Here is a 24,420-nt window from a genome sequence, read left to right on the forward strand (position 1 = left end):
ACTTTTGAATAGCGAATGGGAACTTAATTTGAAAGGAAAGACAGAATGAAATGTAAACTAAAACGAAAAGGTTTGGAACGAAAATTAACTCAAATGCCAAAGAAACAAAATGAAGAGAAAAGCTATAATATTATGAGAAGTGAAATACAAAGGAAGACAATAGGAGAAATTATAGAAAGGAGATGGAACGCTGTAACGTTACACTATACTATATTCACATATTTGTCCTAGACGAAGGCGAAGAGGTGGGTCACAAGAAAAATATAAAAGAAGTGATCGATATAACAGAAGGCTAATCTATGGAGAACTGATCTGAAGGCACAACTGTGCAAAAAATATTGCATATATAACGCAAACTAAATTGTATTAAACGGAAATTAATCTGTAGTTCGAGACATTACCAGTAGATGGTGCCACTTACGAGTTGGATGGGGGGCACTTAAGTAATGTCTTGAAAATATGGGCTAACAATGGGGCGGAGGGACATGTGCAACGGACGTGTTTCTAAAATTTAAAACGCAAACTGAATTGTCTTAAACGGAAATTAATCTGTAGTTCGTGACATTACCAATAGATGGTGCGACTTACGAGTTGTACGGGAATCGCGAATTTAGTTTACTTAAGTAATGTCTAGAAGATATGAGTCAAGAATAGGGAATATGAAACGAACGCGTTTTGAAATTTTAAGAGAAGAATTAAATTTTATTACACCGAAAGTAAATCTTTATTTCTTAGGTTGGCAAATAGATGCTGTTTATATAGAACCAGGGATAGGACTAAATTTGAGGACAGAAAAATACCAGACATTTTAAACTAAATTATTTATTTTTACAAAAATATACAATATTCTATTACATTTACATAATACAGTAAAACCTCGATAAAACGGACCTCTATTTAACGGACTTCTGACAAAAAATCCGATCAAATTTAAAAATAAATTTAATGCAAAAAATACGAAAAGTCGAATTCTGCAAAAAAAATCAGCAAGGACAGGATCTCAACACTGTTTTATGTTAACGCCAATGGATTGCATGGATTAACTGCTATAATTATTGGCAAATCTCGTAAACGTAGAGTTGTTAAAAAATATGATGCATCATCTGCCCGTTTCATATTATAGCTCTAATAAGAAATGGTTCACCACAGATATTTTTAAAAATTGGTATTTTAAAGACTTTGTACCTGCAGTGAGAAAATTTCAAGAGAAGAAACTGGGAATACCGCTGAAGGAGGTGAAATATTTATTGATTTTAGACAACGCTCCTGAAAATATTCAACATTCAGATGGCAACTTTAATTGTATGTTTTTGCCAAAAAATACATCGCTCATTTAACCCATAGATCGGTGAATAATTTTGACAGCCAAACGAGTAGGTATATTGCACAAAGTTTTTAGATGAAGTAGAAAAGTAAAAAAGCACCAAACAAAACTTGGTTTCTTTTTTAACTTACAGATTTGTACACTGTATCTAAATACAGTAAGTACATATTTTCAAAAAAAATTTTACTGATTTTAAACCGATTTTTATATAACAGACTTTCGGCTTTAACGGACATCCCGTTCCCCCAATTAGTCCGTTATATCGAGGTTTTACTGTATAATAGTTCTTGATTAACTATAATTAAGTACTCATTTTATTTATAAAGAAAACCACTAGAAAGGTCTTACACATGGATATACTTTTTTGGAAGGAGTTGATAATTTTCTGCGAAAATTTTCTAGTTGTCCCATATCTGAAAAGAAAATCCTTAATTAATAACAGGCTTTTGACAGAGATAATATACTCACGGACCAAAATATTGCATATGCATGTGGAATGAAATTTTTTGTGCTGCTATCCTTAGCCCCCTGTATCATAGGAATAGGATTTTTTTCCAAATGCGATGTTTTAAAGTATCATATAAATGCTATAATCGGATTTAAGACTGACCTGGGCTATATACTGGCCAGTATAATTTTTAAATTGAATCTCATCGAAGTAAGTATTCACTATGCTAGCGACATGAAGAAGTGCATTGTTAAAAATTTTATTTCACACGTTAATTCCAAAATATGCAATGTTTTTGTCCGGAAGTGTATAAAACGAAACATTAAATCAACCAATAAGCTTTCTACGGGACATTTAGAACTTTGGCTACAAAAAAAACAATTTATCAAGGGAAAAAAGTTAAACAAATTCTACAGTTCCACAAAAAAATTCGATTAAATATTTTTTAGTAAAAATTTATTATTTTTAATGCTTTTGAAATTTTTCCAAAATACAGCAGAAAATCGAAAGGCTCTAATCCCATGAAAAAATTATAATAAAAAACTTTTTGAAGAAAAACTACGTTTTTTAGAGTTTATTCGATTCCTCAAGACAAAAGTAATTGCGCGCACCCTTCAGTTCGTCAAAAAATAACGAATTAACGTTATTTATTGAGAATTTACCATTTTTAATAATTTCAAAATTTAATGAAAATACAGCAGAAACTCAAAAGGCTAGCCCATGAAAAAATTATAGTATAAAATTTTTTGTCGAAAATCTACGTTTTTTAGAGTTTATTCGATTTCTCAAGAAAAAAGTAATGGGATTCCACCTAAGTTAGTTAAGTTAGCCCAACTAACAACGCAAAAGGTAAGCTCGTGCGTTAGAATTCAAGGAGAAAAGTCTACGTTCTTTGACATTAATAATGGTCTAAGACGGGGGGACGCACTGGCGTGTCTCCTCTTTAATATTGCCATGGAAAAGGCAGTCAGAAAATTTAATATTAAAATGAATGGAACTATTTTTATTCGATCGACGCAAATTCTCACATTCGCTTACGATATACTTATAGTGAGCAGAAGTAGTATGGCAGATATGGTGCAGTGTTTTGCAAGGCTTGCAGATGCGGCAAGTGAATTAGGACTTGTGGTAAACGAGGAAAAAATGAACTATATGTTGGTTTCTAAAAACTCCCGAAATATCCAACAGAGCATTCAAATTACCAACCATACCTTTGTATACACATATATTTGGTTTTCTTCATATTAACATATAGGCCCCATTTTTTGTATTCTCGAAACAGCCGGTTTGTCATAAATATTAGATCATCTTTATCCTGGGCAATCACCACCTGATCGTCAGCAAAATGCAGTGTGTATAATGTTGAGTCGTCGTTTAGCTGTATCCCCATTCCAGAACACGATTTCCGCCACTTATTCAAGACCTCATTTATATAGATTTTAAACAGTGTTGGCGATAAGCTACATCCCTGTCGTAGTCCCTTATTCACGATGAACCTATCGGATAATAATCTGCTGTTGATTTTTATGTTTGCTTGGATATTGTTATAGAATTGTTGCACTGCTTTTATTAAAGTTATATTAATAGGGGATTTTTCCAGGACTTGCCATAATTTACAAAGTGGTACGTTATCATATGCCTTAGTTAGATCGACGAATAGTAGATGTATTTCTCTGTCTCTGGCTACTTTTTTCTCGTTGAGTTGGTTGAGCGTGAAGATGTGGTCGATACAGGATCTTCCTGCTCGGAATCCTGCTTGTTGTTCGATCTCTAAAGGTGCATATTCATTTTCTACTAGAGCTTTTAAAGTTTTCCCATATAATCTGCTAAAGGTGCTGATTACAGTAATACAGCGATAGTTCTTGCAGTCTTCCTTGTTACGTTTTTTGTGTATTGGGGTTATCCATCCTGTTTTCCAATTTTCTGGTATGTTTTCTCCATTTGTGTAGTTGTTGAAAATTAAGGTTATTAGTTTGATCAATTTTGCAGTTCCATTTTTTATAAGTTCCGCTGGGATTCCTTCTGGACCACATGCTTTTTTATTTTTTAGTGATTTAATCATTCTCTCAACGAATTCGTCATTTAATTCTACGACTTGACCATTTAAATTGTAGTGCTTTGGTGATGTATTTATGTATTCCTGTCTATTTTCTTGAAGTTCTTCTTTGTAGTGAATTTTCCATTTTTTTAAGTCAATCATTTGAAGGTTTGTATTATTTCTGTTTTCATTTATTAGATTTCGAATGAACCTCCAAGCTTCTGAGGATCTGCTTCCACCTAGATGGCATTCCACTTCCCTTCATCTCTGTTCCCAGGTATTGTTCTCATTTTTTGTTAACATTTTTTTATATTTGATTAATTCTTGGCGGTTTTGGGTTTTATCATATTATTATGCGTTTTGTGATTTTAACCATTTTATGATATTTCTGTTGTTTTATTTGTTTCTGTTGTTCAAGTTCATTGCTCCAGACTATGTTGTTATGTTTCCTGATATTTGTTATCTCCTCCATGCCTAATGTTTCACTGGTTGCTTACTTAATCGCAAGTGTTATTTTGTCGTATATTATATTGGTGCTACATATGTCAAGTCAATTTGATCAAGTTTTTGATCCAGTCTGTTGTGGTGTATAGGAACCTGGTGCTGTCGTCATATAGCCCAGTTAGTTTGTATTTGGGTTCTTTGATTATTTTTTGATTTGTTTTTATATGATGTGGAAATTGAGCATAGTTATTCCTCTGATTTTGATCTGGAGTTGCTCTCCAATATTACCCCCCACCCCGCCAGTAGAACCGCCACTGATCTCTACCAAATTCTCTGTATGCAAAATTTTATTTGATGAACTCTAAGTTGCCTACATTTGGCGCAACAGAATATTGTCTGCTCTATGTAATAACAAATTGAAGTAATATATTTTAGTATTATAGGTATTACGTCCATGGTCTAACCAATCTGACACAAAAGTTTGTTAAAATTGATGATGATTGAATAATAAACACACACAGTCATGTTTTAACATATTTTTCTTATTTCGTGTGTCCAAACGTCTGCGCCTATGACAACTCTGAAGTTGGCCTAACAACTTCAGAAAAAATGAAAACAAGGCAAACTTCATGACGGTTCAGGATACTTCAAAGTATACAGTGAATGAGGTTACCTAATTTTTATAAATATGATTAAGCTCAAAAGTTAAAATGGAAACATCCTTACTTTAATAATTATAGCAAATACTTCTACAATTTTTAGTTACATAGTCAAAAACTGATTGCCTATTTAAATCAATTAGGGGACCTATTAGTTTCTTTTTTGGAAAGTTGCAATGCCTGGGAAAGTAAAAGTGAAGATATCATCAGGGAAAAATTTACCTGTAATGGATAGATCTAGTGACACAACAGATGCTTATGTAGAGATAAAATTGGGTAGTACAACATTTAAAACTGATGTGTGTCGAAAGTCCTTACATCCTCAATGGAACACAGATTGGTACCGTTTTGAGGTGATTTTGAACCATACATTGATAATTATAATACACCGTATACAAGTTTAATTCTTATTCATGTGTCTCATCCTTTAAGGACATTGGCGATCAGCAGGACCCATTTTACTCTGTCTGTAGCTGTTCTGAAGAGTTCTATTGTTGTTTTTACACTCCACTGCTTTAAAATTTTTGACCAGGACATGCATCAACCTGGTCCTGTTTCCTTCCACTTTCCTTTGTATACCTAATCGCATCAACTCATTTTTCATTTCTTAGTATGTGACTAAAGTAGCTCAATTTACTCTCCGCCGTAGTGGTGAGTATTTCTTTTTTCATTTCTTAATGTTTCCTTGTTTGTTATAATATCTTGTGTCCATGATATTTTCCACATTCTTCGATAATACTACATCTCAAAGCTAACAAGGCCTTTTTCAGTTGCCTCTGTAATTGTCCAGGTTTCAACTCCATCTAAAAAGACAAAGAATATGTAACATAACATCTCAATTCTCTAGTTCTAATTTCTGTTTTTCACTGCATAATACTGATTTTATTTTATTGAAAGAGCTTTTGGCCATCTCAATATATCTAGGTTTAGCTTATAACAAGGTACACTAGATGTCCCATGAAATTCCTATTGAACTATAACACCTCTATAAGGAGGAAAAATGAAATCGAAGAATATGTTTCTTTACCTGTTTTTGGCGTGGTGATGGCCATAATAAATATCATAGCTTCCTGTATACAGGAATGCCCAACATCTGTGTGCTTATTGAGACCAGTACTGTAATAAATTCCATTGCTGGTAATAAACTTCTTCCTTCTTGTTTATCTATCAACCGATATTGAATGTTGTAGGAAATTTACAATTTACCATGGCCAAATTTCATTGTTGAGGTTGACCATCGACACCTAATAAACTACAAGAGGTATCAAAACATTTCAGTGGTGGTGGTATGCACAATATTATTGTTGTCTGATATAATGAGATCCTCTTATAACGAAGTAATTAGTCCGCCATTTCAGTTCTCGTTATAGAGGGAGTCTACTGTAATAGTATCTAGGTACTTTCTCTAAAGGTTTTTCTTTATCATAGATTGTTTCGTCTTCGATCTTGTTCTTAGTGACAATCATGTTTTTTCATTCCATACCTGTCACAATTTTGCATAGTGTGATTAACCAAAATTTGCAACCCTTCTCTGATGTCAGTAAAGAGTATTGTATGATCGGTATATCTGAGATTATTCACTAGTGTTCTGTTAATTATTGATGTCATCTAGTGCCTCTTTAAACATCTTTTCTGAGCACATATTAAAAAGTAGATGGGATAGTACACTACCTTGTTGTACTCCTCGTCTTATTGAAATATCTTTAGATTTTTGTTGTGCTACTCAAATTATGGCTTTCTGATATCAGTGTACAGTTGTAATGATTCTCACATCCTGATCATCTATTTCTGTGTTTCGTAATATGTTTGCAAGCCTTCTGGTTGTATTTTGTCGAAAGCATTCTCAAAGTCAACTGGACATATAAATATGTCACAGTTGACATCTCGACACTGTTCTATGTGTGTTGGTATAGTAAATAATGCCGCTCTGATGCCAGTGCCTTTTCTAAATCTCAGTTGGTTTCCTGTTATGCTATCATCTAGTTTTTTATAGACACGTTCATGGATTTCTCACAAAAAAACTTTTAAAATCATCAAACTGATCGTCCTATATACCTCACATTTCATTGCGTTGGGATTTTTGGGTATTGGATGAACTCACATATTAGCCATTCTTTCGGACTTAACCTGATTTAGTAAATGTCATTGAATAATTCTATTAGTAGGTATATCAATGTGGTTCTCTGTTAGTAATCTTAAAATTTCTGTAGGTATTTCATCTGGTCCCAGGAATTTATTATTTTTTATATGTTTTAGTGCTTTTTCAATTTCCCTTTAGGTAATTGTAGGTCCATTTCTACCTCTTCGTTTTATGGTCCCCATTCTTTCGTCATCTTTAAATAGCTCTTTTATATCTGTGGTCGGCAGACTAAAGTAGACAAGTCACTTTTTGAAAAACATTTTTAATTATTAAAAACACCTATGAAAAAATTATCTACTACTGAAATACAACGGAAAAATAAATTGTTATATGCGTAGTTCAATATCCAATAGTGCACTTTTTCATAGTCAAAATCCTTCCCATCTATTTATTTTCTCTGCACTTTCAATTATTATTTTGTTGTTTTTGTCCATTATGTTTCCAATGCCAGGTTTAATTAATACATTTATTATAGGTAGAAGATTCAGAATTACAAGACGAACCCTTACAGATAAGACTAATGGACCATGACACCTACTCTGCTAACGATGCCATAGGTAAAGTTTATTTAAATTTAAATCCACTGTTACTTCCCGTTGATGGTCAGATAATGAAGTATGGATTCAATGGGGACAGCTCAATTCACCATGAAATATCAGGGTGGCTTCCAGTATATGATACTATGCATGGTATTAGAGGTGAAGTTAATATAACAGTCAAAGTAGAACTATTCTCAGACTTCAATAGATTTAGACAATCATCATGTGGTGTACAGTTTTTTTATTGTAAGTACTGATTTAGAATTCTTGATATTATAAATCAATTTAGTTTCCATAAGGTATATAGTTAAATCGGTCTACCAATGTGTGCTACCAGTGATGACCTATGGTGCAGAAACATTATCGCTCACAAAGAAAAAACCACAAAAACTAAGAGTAAAGCAAAGAAGAATGGAGCGATCAATGATAGGAGCCACTTTATGAGAAACAAAGATCTACAAGCTAAGACCAAAGCCATAGACATCATTGAAAGAAGCTGTAACTTAAAATGCAAATGGGCTAGAAACTTTACCAGAATGAATGAAGGAAGATGGACTCGCAAACTAGTTGAATGAAGACCAAGAGCTGATAAACGTAGCAGAGGAAGACTACCAACCCAATGGCAAGACAACTTGAGAAAGACAACAAAAAACTGGATACAGAAAGCACAAGATTAAACACTTTGGAGACAAATAGGGGAGGCCTATGTCCTCATTAAGAAGATAACACATTAAGAAAATAATTCATAAAATAGTCCTTATTCAGACCCAATGGCACTTAAAAGTCCACATTTTAGATGCATCTTTATATGAATACAACGAATGGAATGACAGTAAATATTTTCTATCCACCAATTGTAGCTGATTACAATCAGTAGATTAGAAGTAGATCTTGCTGGTTTACAATATGGATCTTATGGATTCAATCGTAGATCCACTTAATGTTTTATACTCTCATTCTGTAGAAGATACAATGACACTTTTAGATTTTATATGATCAGTAGCTCTGGCTATCACCGCTTGAACCACCTAAGGAACGCTTGACATTGTATTGATAACCGATAAAAAAGAAGAATTGTTTGAAATGATAAAAGAACCGGAGATAGAAGCTGGAAAGATAGGCCTGAATACGAATTACAGCAAGACCAAAGTCATAACAAATACAGATGAGAACATTACAATGAGGATCGGAGAAGATGAAATAGAAAAAGATGAAAAAGAATCGGAAAAGATCAGTTAGACTGGCATGGGCGGCATTTGGCAAACTAAGCTACATCCTTAAAAACAAAAGATATCCACAACATCTTAAAACCAAGGTGTACAATCAATGCATACTCCCTGTTCTCACTTATCGTTCCCAAATGTGGATGTTTACAAAAGCAAACATGGACAAAATAATAAAAACGCAAAGAGCAATGGAAAGGCAAATGTTACACATAAGACTAATGGATAAAAAGAAAAACGAGTGGATAAGAGAGAAAACCAAAGTTAGGGATGTTAGACAAGAAGTTGCAAAATTGAAATGGAGATTTGCCGGACACAATATAAGACAAAAAGAAGACCAATGGAACAAAATTCTTATAAACTGGAGACCGTGGGAATATAAACGAAGCAGAGGAAAACCCCAAATGAGATGGGCAAATGATATCGAGCATGTGGGCTCTAGGTAGATAACTGTAGCGACAGACAGAGAAGAATGGAAAAGGATTGAGGAGGCCTATGTCCAAAGATGGACTGAAGAAGGCTAATTAGATAGATATATAGATAATGAACATGGAAGACGTAAAATGTGCTCTTCTCAAGGCAATACATTCTCAGTCACATTCCAAATGCATTACTTGCAATGTTTTCTGTTCAAATGATGAAAACTGTTTTTAATCAATATCATTACATTATTTTGTGTATTGTAGCTCCAACAGTGCCTCAAGGTTATCAAGCAAAACTCATACACGGATTTGTAGAGGAGCTAGTAGTTTATGATGATCCTGAATACCAATGGATAGACAAGATCCGTACTCCAAGGGCTTCGAATGAAGCCAGACAAACACTGTTTTTTAAACTTTCTGGAGAACTTCAGCGTAAAATTGGTGTAAAGACCTTAAATTTGGGTGGTAATGCTGTTATAGGTTATAAACAGAGCTATGATTTAGAGGGAGAGTCGGGAATCGTAGCTAGAGGTATTGGTACTGCTATAACTTTGACGGTATCAAATACAAGTAGTAATGGTCCCATATTACCAGGAGAAAATAAAGATGAGTAAGTATTATGTCTAAACTATTTTCTTTTTTACACATAATTGTTAATGAGCTATAAAGCTGAAACAGTGAATTATTATTGAATAATTTAATCAGTTTTTTAATATTACTGAAATTTTGTTTGAAAAAAACTTCATTAGTACCGTTCACTTTAAATTTATTTTATAGACCTAATTAAAATTTTATGAAGGGCCGGCGTAGCTCAGGCGGTAGTATGCTTGGCTTGCGTGCTGGTAGGCCGGGGTTCAAATCCCAGCGCCGGCAAGAACAACTAGACATTTTTAAAAAATGTCTATAGGCCCCAGGTCGACTCAGCCTGAATAAAATGAGTACCTTGGGTAAAACCAGGGGTAATAATAGGCGGTTGAAGTGTAGCACTGGCCCTGTTACCTTTCTTGTATACGATAGGCCCTAGATATAGCAGACTAGTGATGTAACGAATGTCATTTTTTTAACATTCGCGAATACGAATGCGAATATCTGCTACTGACATTCGCGAATGCGGATGCGAATGCGAATGTCCAGTTTTTTTTAATATGTTTCTATTTTTGTAATGTTTCCTAAATTTTTAATGAAAAGTTAATTGATATTTAGTGTAAATCAATCTGAATCTTAAGCTTTATTACATAATACCAAATAATAAAAAAAAGTGAAGGCTGATAATGTGATTATACAAGGTTAAGTTCTATCTATCTATTGTCCTTCATTTGTCCAAAGTTGAACTTAGGCCTCCCCCTTACTTTTACACTCTTCTCGGTTCAGTGCTAATGCTGTCGATCTGGTCGCTGCGTATCTCTTTAGGTCATTCGACCATCTCGTATGTGGTCTGCCCTTCCTCTTTTGTAGTCCCAAGGTCTCCAGTGAGTTATCGCTTCATTCCATCTTCCGTCTCTTTGTCTGCTGTTGTGTCCTGCATATTTCCATTTGAGAGTAGCTGCATGTTTGAGGTTAAGTTACCTTTTCTTAATAAAAAAAGATGAGAAGTGAATAGATTTTGATTTTATTAACCTAATATTATCTTAAAATTATTTTTTTTTCTGGTTTTCATATTCGCAAAACATTCGCACAAATTTCGCGAATGCGGATGCGAATGCGAATATGCAAAAACATGAATATTCGTTACATCACTATAGCAGACTACCCTGCTATAATCCCAAATCCGCGTCAGCGTTATAAAACATGAGACTATTATTAATTTAAAATTTTATGAAATCATAAAAAAATAGTAACTAATTAAAAGATACATTAAAATGTTCTTTAAGTGATTCCATGAGTTTAAGCAGTAAAAATAATCAAAAAAAATTTGCTAATGAAATATAAATTTGTTTTATTCAATATCATATAATAAGCGAAGCAATAGAGCACTAAAATCGGCCTTACCTCCAAAAAAAACGACAAAACGGATCTTAATAATTCTGTTTGCATTCGATTCGTGAATGCGCCAGGAAACTTTGTGACCCCGAGCCATGATATAATATTGAAAAACTGCATACAAAAAATTCATTCAATAAAAAAACGACAATATGACAATAAAAAAAATTCAGAACTGGTCAATTATCGGCGGAAATTAGTTCAATTTTGTTGCTCCGGGGTTTTTGGGATCGCTGAAAGCGAATATGACGTCGTACGTGATCTCCGGAGTACCTGGTGACCCAGGGTACCTACTGTTTACCTCGTCATTAAAATTTATTAAAAACTTATGTCAAAGTGTGTGATTAAGTCAAAAATGTGATCTACGGAGTACCTGGTGCCCAGGGTACCTACTGTTTACCTCGTCTTGCGGAGTTTTTGGCAAAAAATTAATTAAAAAACTAGTCAAAATCATTATTTGGGGGTTTCTGGGGTCCCTAACTATGAATATGACATCGGAAGTGATCTCCGGAATATGTGGGGCCCAGGGTACCTACTGTTTACCTCGTCTTCGGGAGTTTTCGGCAAATTCATTAAAAAATTAATCAACAATTAGGGGGTTTTTGGGTCGCTGATGACGAATGTGACATCGGAAGTGATCTACGGAATACCTGGTACTCAGGGTACCTACTGTTTACCTCGTTTTCTGGAGTTTTCGGCAAATTCATTAAAAAATTAGTCAAAATTCATTACTTGGGGTTTTTTGGGGTCACTGACGACGAATATGACAACGGAAGTGATCTCCGGAGTACCTGATGCCCAGGGTACTGACTGTTTACCTCGTCTTCCGGAGTTTTTGGCAAATTCATTAAAAAATTAGTCAAAATGATTAGTCACGAGATAAACAGTAGGTATTCCGGCACCAGGTACTCCGGAGATCACTTCCGATGTCATATTCGTCGTCAGCGACCCAAAAAACCCCCTAAGTAATGATTTTTGGCTAATTTTTTAATGAATTTGCCGAAGACGAGGTAAACAGTAGGTACCCTGGGCACAAGGTATTCCTGAGATCACTTCCAATGTCATATTCGTCGTTGGCGACCTCAAAAACCCCCCAAGTAATGTTTTGACTAGTTTTTTAATAAATTTTTTGCCGAAAACTCCACAAGACGAGGTAACAGTAGGTACCCTGGGCACCAGGTACTCCGTAGATCACTTCCGATATCATATTCGTCGTTAGTGACCCTAAAAACTCCCCGAGTAATGATTTTTGACTAATTTTTTAATGAATTTTAATGACGAGGAAAACAGTAGGTACCCTGGGCACTAGGTACTCCGGAGATCACTTACGACGTCATATTCGTTTTCAGTGACCCCAAAATCTCCATAGTAACAAAATTAAACTTATTTCCGCCGATAATTGACGAGTTCTGAATTTTTTTTATTGTCTGTTTGAGATGCACTTTAAGAATGCATTTTTTGTATGCAGTTTTTCAATATTATATCATGGCTCAGGGTCACAAAGTTTCCTGGTGCATTCACGAATCGAATGCAAAAAGAATTTTTAAGATCCGTCTTGTCGTTTTTTTTTTCGAAGGTTCGGGGCTTTATTGCTTCGACTATAAAGTGAGGATTGGAGGAATACAATATTTTTATGCATAGTCCAGAGATCTGTTGAATTAGACATTTTCCATAGACCAATTTGGTCTGCTTTTCAACACATCCCGGTTGGATTATTTACATTTTGTCACTTTAAACTTATATTTTTCTTGTTTATACAGGCATGTAAAAGATTATCTCGAATTCGTTGGTGATGGCAAAAGCTTTCGCTTGAGCAGCACACCAAACGTCTTATCCTTTATGCTTCCCGCCTTTTCTAAAGTGTCTAAAATTGCCAATGTTACCTTCCCCAAATATAAGCGTAAATCCAGAAAAATCGACTCCTTTGTAGATTCAGGTAGTATAAGGGCATCACATTCTATCGAAGATATTTCTCATAGCCCAATGGAAAGATTACTTCAACAAGAAAATGAAAGAGGGAAAACATATGGTTTGCCTCAAAAGTTAAAAAACTTTAAATATTCTCAAAAGTCTTTGAGCAAGAAAATGACAGCCTTTAAATCAAAACTGTCAGGTAGTGTAGGTGAGAAAATTGACGAAGAACCTGTTGTTCAGAAAAAATACCTTCATAAGAGATCAGATAGCGATTCTAGCTTTATGGCAGAGGTGTTAGCTCGTTCTGCTATTCAAGTCCACAATAGTTTGACTTGTATATTAGAAGTAAAAAATCAGTCTACAGAAGAGGGTAAATCAAACCAAAAATCTGACAAATTTAATAAAATGATGTCCGATTCAAATACTGTATCTGACGAAAGTGCTAGTGAAGGTCAGGGTTCTTATTCTGATAGCACAACTTCAGATGAAGAGGATGACAGTCTTAACATTAAAAATAGTCAAAAGGATCTTGACACCATAAGCACTATTGTTAAAGATGTAGAAATGTTACAAATAAAACAAAAGCCATCGTTATTAAAACAGCGTTCTTTACCAGCATTCGAAATCAGTAGATTGGATTCGGTGAGTTCTCTGTCTACTGCATATACCTACAGACCGGTAGACACAAACTGGGATCTATCTGATAATGAAAATAACGAAAAAGAATGCAGGAACAATTCTGATAGTGTGATTGAAGAAACAACTTCTGAAACAGTTTTTCCCAAAGAGGACTGTGAAAAAACAACCATTACTGATAAAAATGCATTGTTTGAGATTGGTGAGAAAGAAACTTCTGTTACAGATAAAGACTCTGATGAACAAGTAGTAGAAGTTAAAAATGTAAAACCTGCTTTTAAGGGCATAGTACCAGAAGCTATAAAGAGTGTTAAAATCGAAGAAAGGAGTTTAGTACGAACAGCTATACAGACTTTATTATTAGATAAAGCCCAGATTTTGGGAACATACACACCGCCCATAACTCCATCGGAAGTAAAGGATACCGAATTTCCAAAAGCTTTCCTTTCAGGCGATACCACGCAGAAATCAAGAATGCCCAAATCAGCTAGTTCAGTATCTTTCATAGAGTATGTAAAAAAAAGAGAACATGTCTTGGGTGTTCCATTTACGGATATAACTGCAACTAAAGTGTTTAAAAGAAGACAGTCACAGCCGTGTCTACTCAAATCAGATGCACTCATTCCTAAGACCAACACCAAAATTTACTCAGACAATCAACTAAACAAACCTTTAGTTAAGACTTTGCTCCATGAATCGTTAAATAAGAAAAAATTGCCTGCAAAGTTGAATATATCTAGTGATCAGAAAAGTACATTATCACTGAATTCTGGTGAGATACGCCGCGTATCCAGTGATAGTTCTGATAAAAAATCTAAACCAAACTTATTATTTCGAATCTTCAGTAAAAAAATATCGCGTCCAGCACCCACTTGTTCTAATACCCCTACTGATAGTGATTTAACATCTATTAACATTTCTTCAAATGATTCGAATACTGATATAAAAAATCAGAGCGACATTTGTACTAGTACTAAGCATGCATGCATAACCCCTAACAGGCATAACATATCACCACAAGCAGATCAAATTGGAAGTACTTATCAGCAGAACCTAGAGCAGAGGAAAAGCGACCAATCGCCTTCGAGACTCAATATTTTGGCTCAGAGAAGATCTTCGGATTCCGATCTAAGTACCACACCAAAGGGTAAGAACCAAATTCTAGTTTTTATGTAATTTTGTATCATAAAATCGATATTTTATAACTAAAATAAACCGTGGATCGTGTACTAATAAAGGTTAAGCTAAGTTATCAGACCAAAAACCGCAGGTTTTCGTTGGGAATAAACCACAGATTAAATAAGTGATAGATTTGACCGTTATTTGATAAAAGTTCATTTTTATCATCATCATTCATGCACTGCCGAACGTAGGCTTCCTGAAATTTATCTCACAAATTCCGGTCCTGAGTCGCTTGCATCCAATTTTGGCATATCTGCTTCAGGTCATCTGTCCATCTTGTTGGTGGTCGTCCTCTGCTTTGAAAGGCGTCCTGTCTGGGTCTCCACTCGAGAATACGTTTCGTCTATCTGCCGTTCTTCGTTCGCGCGATATGCCCTGTCCAGTTCCATTTTAAGGCCGATATTCTTTTGATTGCGTCGGTTACTCCTGATCTACGGTGCAATTCTGTGTTGGTTATTCGGTCTCCAAGGGTTAATCCTAACATGCACCGTTCCATTGTCCACTGTGTTGTTCGAATTTTGTTTGCGGGCGTCTTAGTGAGCGTTAGCGTTTCCGCATTATAAGTTAGAACCACAGTACACACTGATCAAAGACCCTTCTCTTCAAGCAGATGGAAAGAGCTGATTTGAAAACGTCTCTCAGCTTTCCATAAGCCGCCCAAGTCAACCCTTCTTCTTCTTCTTTTTGTATAGGCATGACTCTGTCTGTTTTTTTCAATGTGCCTCTAGTAAGTTGTCGTTCCATCGTTTTCGTGGTCTTCCCACTGATCGTCTTCCTATTGGGGAACCGTCTCTGGCTGTCCTGACTACCCTATTTGTTGTCATTCGGCTTATGTGGTCATTCCATTCTATTCTTCTGTTTCTTACCCAGTTATTAATGTTATCCACCTTGCATCTCCGTCGTATATCTGTACTTCTAGCTCTGTTCCATAGTTTTACCATCGATTTTTCGAAGGGTTTTCATCTCGGCTGTTTCGCAATCTTTTTGTCCTCTTTGTGTCGGGTCGTGTTTCTGCCGCGTATGTCATTATTGGTCTGATGACTGTTTTGTAAATTCTGACTTTCATTTCTTTTCCGATATTTTTATTTCTCCATAGTGTGTCATTCAGGCAACCTGCGGCTCTGTTTGCTCTATTCACTTGATCTTCCACTTCTGTTTCGAGCCTTCCGTAGCTAGATAGTGTGATGCCTAGGTATTTAAACTCCATCACTTGTTCTATTATCTGACCTTCCAGCTCCAGTTTACATCTTATTGGATCTGCTGTTATAACCATGCATTTTGTCTTCTTTGAGGAAATTAACATATTAAATTTTCTGGCGATTATGTTGAATTGGTGCAGCATACGTTGTAAATCATCTTCACTTTGAGAGATTAGTATTGCATTTTTTAGTTCTTCCTTTTTTTTTATTATTTCGTCCATGATCAGGTTGAACAATAAATGGCTCAAGGAATCCCCCTGTCTTATCCCATTGCCAGCTTCAATTGGGTCAGTTAGTTCATCTTCCTCTTTTACTTTTATTGTGTTGTTCTGGTAGATGTTTTCGATCGTTTTAATTATTCCTAGCGGTACCTCTCTCGGTAACAAATGGATAACGTCCTTTAATGTAACCCTGTCAAATGCTTTCTTAAGGTCCACGAAACATAAATATGCCGGTTTGTTGTATTCCAACGATTTCTCTTGAACTTGCCTCATTATAAATATAGCGTCAGTGCATGACCTTCCCGACCTAAAACCTTGTTGTTCTTCTTCTAATGTTATAATTTCATTCAATTTGTTTGTTATCACTTTGGGTGTTAATTTTAATGTTGTGTTTAATAAGTTAATTTCTCTGTAATTCTCCGGATCCGATTTGTCTCCTTTTTTGAAGAGAGGTATTAGGATGCTTGATCTCCATTCTTGTGGTATTCTGTTTTGTTCTATTATTTTTTGTATTAGTTTTAATAGTTGTTAAGTTAGATCTTGTCCTCCGTACTTTAGGAGTTCGTTCGATATTCTGTCCTCTCCTGGAGATTTTCTATTTTTTAATTTTCTTAATGCTTCATTTACCTCTCCATCCTCGATGTTTATTTCTTCGTTTGCCGTAACTTCAGGTATTGGTGGTTCATTATCGTCGCCTTTAGCAAATAGAGATCGGAAGTAGTCTGCCCATGTTTCCTTCTAAATGTGTTTCGCTTTTATTAATTCGTTCATCTCCTTTCTTTGCCCTCTGATCATTCTCCATACTTCTTTTTGTGTTCCGTAGAAGTTGTGTTCTGTTTTGAGAATCTCTGCCAGTGCTCCCTTTTTATTTGCCTCACTAAAGTATAAAGTATTCGTTTCGTTTCTGATTCGATTGTAGTGGTTGCATGCCTGTTGTGTTTGTTTTGTTCTGCGTTGTAAAAAGGCTTTCTTCTTTTCTTCACATTTTATCTTAACTTCCTCTCTAAACCACGGGGTTTTCTTATTTAATATGTGAGTATTCGTTACTTTTCTCTCTCCAAGTGATTCTGTTGCAGCGTTAATTATGTTATCTTTGAGTTTTTGCCAGCTTTCATCGATGTTATCGTTTTCTAATATTCCATTCTCAGCAATCTTCTCTGATATTCTTTTCCTGTATAAGTATTCCGTATGTAGTCCTTCGACTTTGATTTTTGTTTGTGTTGGTGCTGCCCTCTTAGGTGTGAAATATTTTATAATGATTCCTGTTTTACATAATACTAGGCTATGGTCGCTACCTACATCTGTTGAGTTGAGGCATCTTACGTCGATTATTTTTAATGGATGTATATCTCTGTTGGTTACAACATAATCTATCATAGATCTTTGTCCACGGGTGTTATTGAATGTATATTTGTGTTGGTCTTTGTGGTCAAAAAATGTGTTGTTTATTCTAAGTTCGTTATTCGTGCTGAAGTTTATCATCAGTTCTCCATTTCAACCCTATTCTACGTATTAACTCATTGATCTGGTTGTCTCTACTTAAACGGCACGAATTTCGTGTCCCAGGGATTTGTATGCTGATTTTTGTTCTATACTTGTTTCAGCTATGTTGATGTTCTCACTCAGAACGAGGTTTGTCATCACTTGTGTTTTTGAGTGGTTGATCTTTAACCTACTTGTGTAGAGGCATGGTAGAGCCTTTCGCACATTTCGATGGCATGGTCAATGCGATCTGTTATCAGGACTATGTCGTCCGTTTATATTGACATTCTTACAAAAAGAAAAATAGATGTGCAACAGAATTATCAGGAACAAAATTATGAATTTTATTCGTTAATTTTTGGGACACACTGTATATACAAACATATAGGGTTGAACTATGTTAGAATTTCTTCATTACAATAAATGCTCAAAACATAGTAATAAAGCACTAATCCAATTTTGAAATATTACATTAAATAGCTCATTTAGTATTATTGTTAGATAGTACATTGTGATAACTATTTGTTTGATGTTTCCTCCTGATAGGATTCAATAGAAAAAGTGAGTATAAGATGTTGTATGATACTTGTTGCATCTTATGTACATGTTTTATAAATGTCTACTGTACACGAGGAATTTTTTAATGATTTGTTTAATCTATTAATAGAATTATATTTAACAATTTATTGTATGTGGACATGCATTACTTATTTTAAAATGTCTTTAGGCTTCAATGGTTACTTATTCTTTTGGTAATCTTGAACTGGACTTCCAAAAATGCTACTGCGCATGATATACACTTCTCCAAGAAATTAACGCACCACCACCTTAAAAGTTCGCATCACACAATCACATTGTGGAATATTCTAGCATTTATAAAATACTGAAATTAAAACCCAACTATAACCCCAAATGTGTTCTTATACACATACAGAGAGGATCTAAATTATGGAATAAATTAATTTTCTCTAAAATCGACTACTTTAGAGAAAAATTCCGAAACAGGTCGATTTTTCTTTTCAAATTACAATTTTTTGGCATATATTTCATACTAGTGACGTCATCCATCTGAGCGTAGTGACGTAATCGATGATTTTTTTAAATGGGAATAGGGGTCGTGTGGCACATCATTTAAAAGGGTGTTCAATTCTCTATACTGTAATATAAACATTAATATCATTATTTATACAGGGTGGCCAAAATAATAATTTTTGAATTAAACTAATTGACGAAAAAAGAAGAATGTATGCAATTTAATTAAGTCAAAATACATTCTATCGCCGTCAGAAAACATTACTTTTATTGGCAAATAAACATTGCTTTTCGCTTAAATTAAACCTGTGGTGCTATGGCAAAACCTGATATGTCAAAAAACGTGATTTTGCAGCAGATGAGTTTAAAAGTTTGCAGTGTTGTTGTAATAGTGAACATATCGGAAACTAATTTTATCATTACTGGTTACATGGATGCGTTTAGCCATGGTTTTGTCATCATATTCTTCAGCACTCAATGTACATATTGGCATTAAAAACGAAAAATCGATAATTTTTGACATATTGGGTTTTGCCTTAGTACCACAGAAATGTTAAAACTGCCAAGAGGTAGGTGGGAGGCCGTTTGTGATTTAGTTTAAGCGAAAAGAAATGTTTATTTGTGAAATAAACATTTTTTCTATTTATTGACAGCCGTACAATGTATTTTGAGTTAAATAAATTACATACATTCTTCTTTTTGCGTCAATTAATTTAATTCAAAAATTATTTTTTTGGTCACCCTGTATAAATAATGATATTATCGTTTATATTATCTACTGAATAGAGAATTGAACACCCTTTCAAGTGAGGTGCCACACGACCCCTATTCCCATTTAAAAAAATCATTGATTATGTCATTACGCTCAGATGGATGACGTCACTAGTATGAATTATATGCCAAACAATTGTAATCTAAAAATAAAAATCTACCTGTTTCAGGCTTTTTTTTCAAAGTCGTCCATTTTAGAGAAAATTAATTTATTCCATAATTTAGATCCTCTCTGTATATCTTAATGTTCTTGAACTCCTAAGTGGAGCATAGAGCTTCAGTGAAAACGCGCCATCGGGTTCTATTTTGAGCTAAGGCCTTCACTTCGTTCCAGGACTTTCCTTTCCAGCACATCTCAACCCGTTTAAGAGCAATAAATAAATCGTCAGTTTGTAAGAAAAATTTCAACATCCCGTATCTCGTAAACGAAGCATTTGCGGACATACGTTTATGAAGCAAACTGTCTTTATTTTTTCATGCAGAATTACCCCTTAAAGTTTTCCATACTTATTTAAAAACACCCTGTATTGATGAAAAAAAACATGGCTAGTTGTTAAAATACCTAAGTTTTTTATTATCCAACATAAGCGAATAAATTTAAAAAACAGAATATTACGAAAACAAGGAGCTATAGTTGGGTTTTAATTTCATCATTTTAGAAATGCCAGAATATTTCACAGCGTGATGCGAACTTTGAGAAAAAAAAACAGAGTTTTATTGGTAGTTGGTACACCCTATATAGGGTGAGGCAGATAAAGGGCCTATTAGAAATATCTCGAGAACTAAAGGTAACTGAATTATGAAAATTGGAATAATGGGGTTTTGAAGACTGATCTATTTAATGAAAATATTTTCATCTACTTGGTACTTCCGGTTATACCGGAAGTTGCTTATAACTTCGTTTTTTTAAATGGGATGCCCTGTATATTTTGCCATTTTTGGATTCTCCTCGATTTCTTCTTTCTTAAAATATCATGTTTTGTAACATTATACAGGGTAGGTTAAAAGATATTTACGTTTTCTTATTAATTTCGTAGCAATATTCACACCCTGTAGGATTGTAGTAGTTTGACATAATAATCTCTATTTATATTCAAATGATTTTCAATATAGTCTATTATTAGTATAGCTAAATTTTTAATTTTAGTATACAGGGTGGGTCTAAACTCGGAATGAGTATTTTCTGAGTTTTTTTAAATGGAACACTCTATATTTTAGTATTGTAATGAAATGATATTTCATGGTACTTTTTTATTTCTTAAGCATTTCCTATACCTAACTGCTTTAATTTGTGCTTAATTGTTAATCGCACCAACAATCTTAACTTCGATGGTATTTTGACAGTTCAACCATTATTGGCAATTTTAAGTATCAGTCTAAATTAATATGTATTTATTTCCAAAAAATTATTTGTGATTGAATATTTTCACGGCCAACCTAATACAATTTCACATATTTTGTGTTGCAATTAATGTTTTGCTTGAATCACCAATAACTCACAAATTAAAGCAGTTAGGTATAGGGAGTGCTTAAGTAATTAAAATGTACCATAAAACAACATTTCATTACAATACTAAAATAAAGGGTGTTCCATTTAAGAAAACTCAGAAAATACTCATTCCGTGTTTCGACCAACCCTGTATACCAAAACGAAAAATTTAGCTATACTAATAATTGTTAACAATAGAAGACTATATTAAAAATCATTTGAACATAAATAGAATTTATTATGTCAAACTACTACAAGCCTACAGGGTGTGAATGTTACTACGAAATTAATAAGAAAACGTAATTATCTTTTAACCTACCCTGTATAATATTACAAAACCTTATATTTAAAGAAAGAAGAAATCGAGGAGAATCCAAAAATGTAAAAATATACAGGGTGTCCCATTAAAAAAACGAAGTTACAATCAACTTTCGGTATAACCGGAAGAAGCAAAGAGACCAAAATATTTTCATTAAATAGTTCACACCTCAAAACCCCTGTATAACAATTTTCATGATTTTCTTACCTTTAGTTCTCGAGATATTTCCAATAGGCCCTTTATCTGCCTCACCCTGTATACAATGACAATTTACCTATCTAGCAACAATATTATTACAGCGATATTGTTAAAGAATAAGGCTATAACATAGTAAAAAAATCTCGTAAATCGGACAATAGGTTTATGAAATTCGAGACATCAAAAATTGTCCATTTTTAACTTGGTGGTGCGTTAATTTCTTGGAGAAGTGTATACCTAATATTTTTATAATATGCTAAGTATTATAGATGTAGCCAAACGACATTTTAGCGTATTAATATATTTATACAATGTATACAAAAACTCACGTAAATTGCTAATATTTCAGTTGATATGTTTACACCAAAAGGTTTTTGAATCAATCAAGTTATCTGTATGTCAGTCTGCAAGTGACACCATTACACCAAAATAACTGTACTTTGAATTGCAACAAAAGAATGCTCGCATAAAATTTTTATAGATTTGATTGGAATACCTCTGAAAATAAATGGACAGGCGTTGCTGCCAAATCATCAAATGGTCAAGCTAGTTTTAGAAGAATATACACACAGTAGGGATATACACTACTATACAGGGTGTTTCAAAAATAGGCAACACCGTCTCTAAGATGGATAAAAAACTGAAAAATAATTGGAGTTTGATAAGTAAAAAATGTTTGCATCGTCATCCGTTTTCAAGATACAGGGCGTTGAAAAAAAATACACATTTTTTACGATTTTGCCGAAACTACTGGCAACATTGTAATGAAATGTTATACGAATATATTTATGTTTAGGAAACTGATACATCCTATGGATTTATTTTTATATCTGACTCTCATAAAGGGCGCTAGTTACAAGGTTTGTACCAAGTATTATTCAACATAACTTTTTGAAGGGTAGAATTATTAATCAAAATTTTAAGTGAACTTAAACATCATGAAAATTAACGGAGAAAAAACATCACAAAAAAATACTACGTGGAGTTGGACAGGAATGTATTCTGTCGCCGTTGATATTTAATATGTACTCAGAGAGAATTTTTAACTGGGCTCTATAGGGAGTAGACGAAAGCATCCTTCTAAATGGAGAAAGAGTAAACAATATTAGATGTGCCGACAACACCATGGTGATAGCAGATAGTTTAGAGGGACTTCAGAGGCTAATGGACAGAATCAACGAGTACAGTCAACAGTACGGACTAAACATTAATACCCAAAAAACAAAACAAATGATTATCAGCAAGGAGAATATAAACGAGGCTCATCTATACATTAATGGAACGCAGATAGAGCGCATAAAACAGTATTGCTACCTGGGAACTATTATAAATGAGCAGTGGAGCAATGTACCGGGTGTCCCAATAAGAATGGCTCTCGGCCATATCTCAGGAGCCGTTTATAGTAGAGCTTTGAAATAAAAAATGTTATAACAAAAGTTGCCTCAGGAAAAGCCTGGAAATTATTTTCATAATTGTGGGACCACCGCTAGAGGGCGTAATTGAATATCAAAAATTAAAAAATCTAAATTTTACAAAATTTTCCTAATGAAGGGGCACTGGAAATCCGATCGTCGTATTCTTCATAAAATTCTACGCATATTTGATTTGACAAGTTTAGGTCTACCTTTGAAAATAAGAAGTGGGGGTGAGTGGGAACCTTGTTATGAAAAACTGGCTGTGAGTCCGGTTCTGCTTAATCAAATTTTGCAAACTTGACCTTGTTGAAGACAGATCGTTTTCGTCAATGTAAAAGTTATGATTTCGAACCAACTTACTGAGTAATATTCCAGCTAGAAGGCGTTATTTAATTTTTTTTCAGAAATCTAGTGTTCCTTGGAAAATATTAAATACAAACATGCATTTTTAATACCATATTACAAAATTAGACAAAATTAGCAACAGAATAGCGAAAACCGCATGTTAATACCTTTTTTCTAGCTCGAGATATCTTACAAAACGTGTAAATTTAAAAACATAACTGTTACTGTCACCGGTAAACGAAATAATTCATTAAAAGTAGTGTGCTATGGAAACAACAAAGAAACATTTTCCAGCTGTCAACGTATATTAGGTCTTTTCAACGCTTCTCATTTGTTTCGAGCCTCGTTCATATATCGTATATTAATATTATACACGGATTATGCGGCATATGACAGAGGCTCGAAACAAATGAGAAGCGTTGAAAAGCCCTATTACAAAGAAATAAAAACAACTATTTCGTGATGACATAAACGTTCAAATTTTTGCCCATCATTTTCGTTGCAAACATTTACTCTTTCAAGAGTAGATTGAACAGCAGTCTCAATTTCTGCTCTCGATATGCTTTGAATGGCGTTTAGTATTCTCTGGATAATGTATTCTAGAGTAGTGTATGATGGGCAAAAATTTGAATATTTAGGTCGTCACTAAGTAGTTCTTTTTGTTCTGTGTTATATTTAATTTTAATAGTATTGTTTCTCTTTATATTGTTGTTTTAATTAATTATATTTTTATACGTTGACATCTGGAAAATGTTATTTTGTTTTTTTCCACAGCACACTACTTTTCATTAACTTAGTTTACCGGTGATAGTAACAGTTATGTATAAAATTTACACGTTTCTCGAAATATCTTGAGATAGACAAAAGGTATCGACATGCGGTTTTCGCTATTCTATTGCTAATTTAATCTAATTTTATAAAGTGTGATTAAAAATGCATACTTGTATTTAATATTTTCCAAAGAAAACTAGATTTCTGAAAAAAATTAAATAACGCCTCC

General features: G+C 34.1%; 1 protein-coding gene and 1 long non-coding RNA gene across 5 annotated transcripts in view; one reads left to right on the forward strand and one right to left on the reverse strand.

Moving 5' to 3' along the window:
• Positions 1–806: 806 nt before the first annotated feature.
• LOC126878491 (uncharacterized) lies at positions 807–22,533 on the reverse strand. Its single transcript, XR_007695677.1, has 2 exons — positions 21,990–22,533; positions 807–1,737 (listed from the first exon to the last, which is right to left on the reverse strand). It is a non-coding gene; the product is annotated as an uncharacterized LOC126878491 (long non-coding RNA).
• The window catches only part of LOC126878488 (C2 domain-containing protein 5), an 85,940-nt gene continuing 66,237 nt past the window's right edge, over positions 4,718–24,420 (forward strand). For 2 of the 4 annotated variants that reach the window (XM_050641239.1, XM_050641238.1), the window contains exons 1-5: positions 4,718–5,266; positions 7,529–7,838; positions 9,502–9,847; positions 12,978–14,914; positions 18,398–18,412. In XM_050641239.1, the coding sequence (XP_050497196.1) occupies positions 5,090–5,266; positions 7,529–7,838; positions 9,502–9,847; positions 12,978–14,914; positions 18,398–18,412 (2,785 nt within the window). In that variant the 5' untranslated portion in view covers positions 4,718–5,089. The remainder of the gene's footprint in view (positions 5,267–7,528; positions 7,839–9,501; positions 9,848–12,977; positions 14,915–18,397; positions 18,413–24,420) is intronic. The other 2 variants (XM_050641241.1, XM_050641240.1) reach the window with 2 other exon arrangements.

This window comes from Diabrotica virgifera, chromosome 10 (assembly GCF_917563875.1).
Source record: "Diabrotica virgifera virgifera chromosome 10, PGI_DIABVI_V3a".
Classification (NCBI taxonomy): domain Eukaryota; kingdom Metazoa; phylum Arthropoda; class Insecta; order Coleoptera; family Chrysomelidae; genus Diabrotica; species Diabrotica virgifera.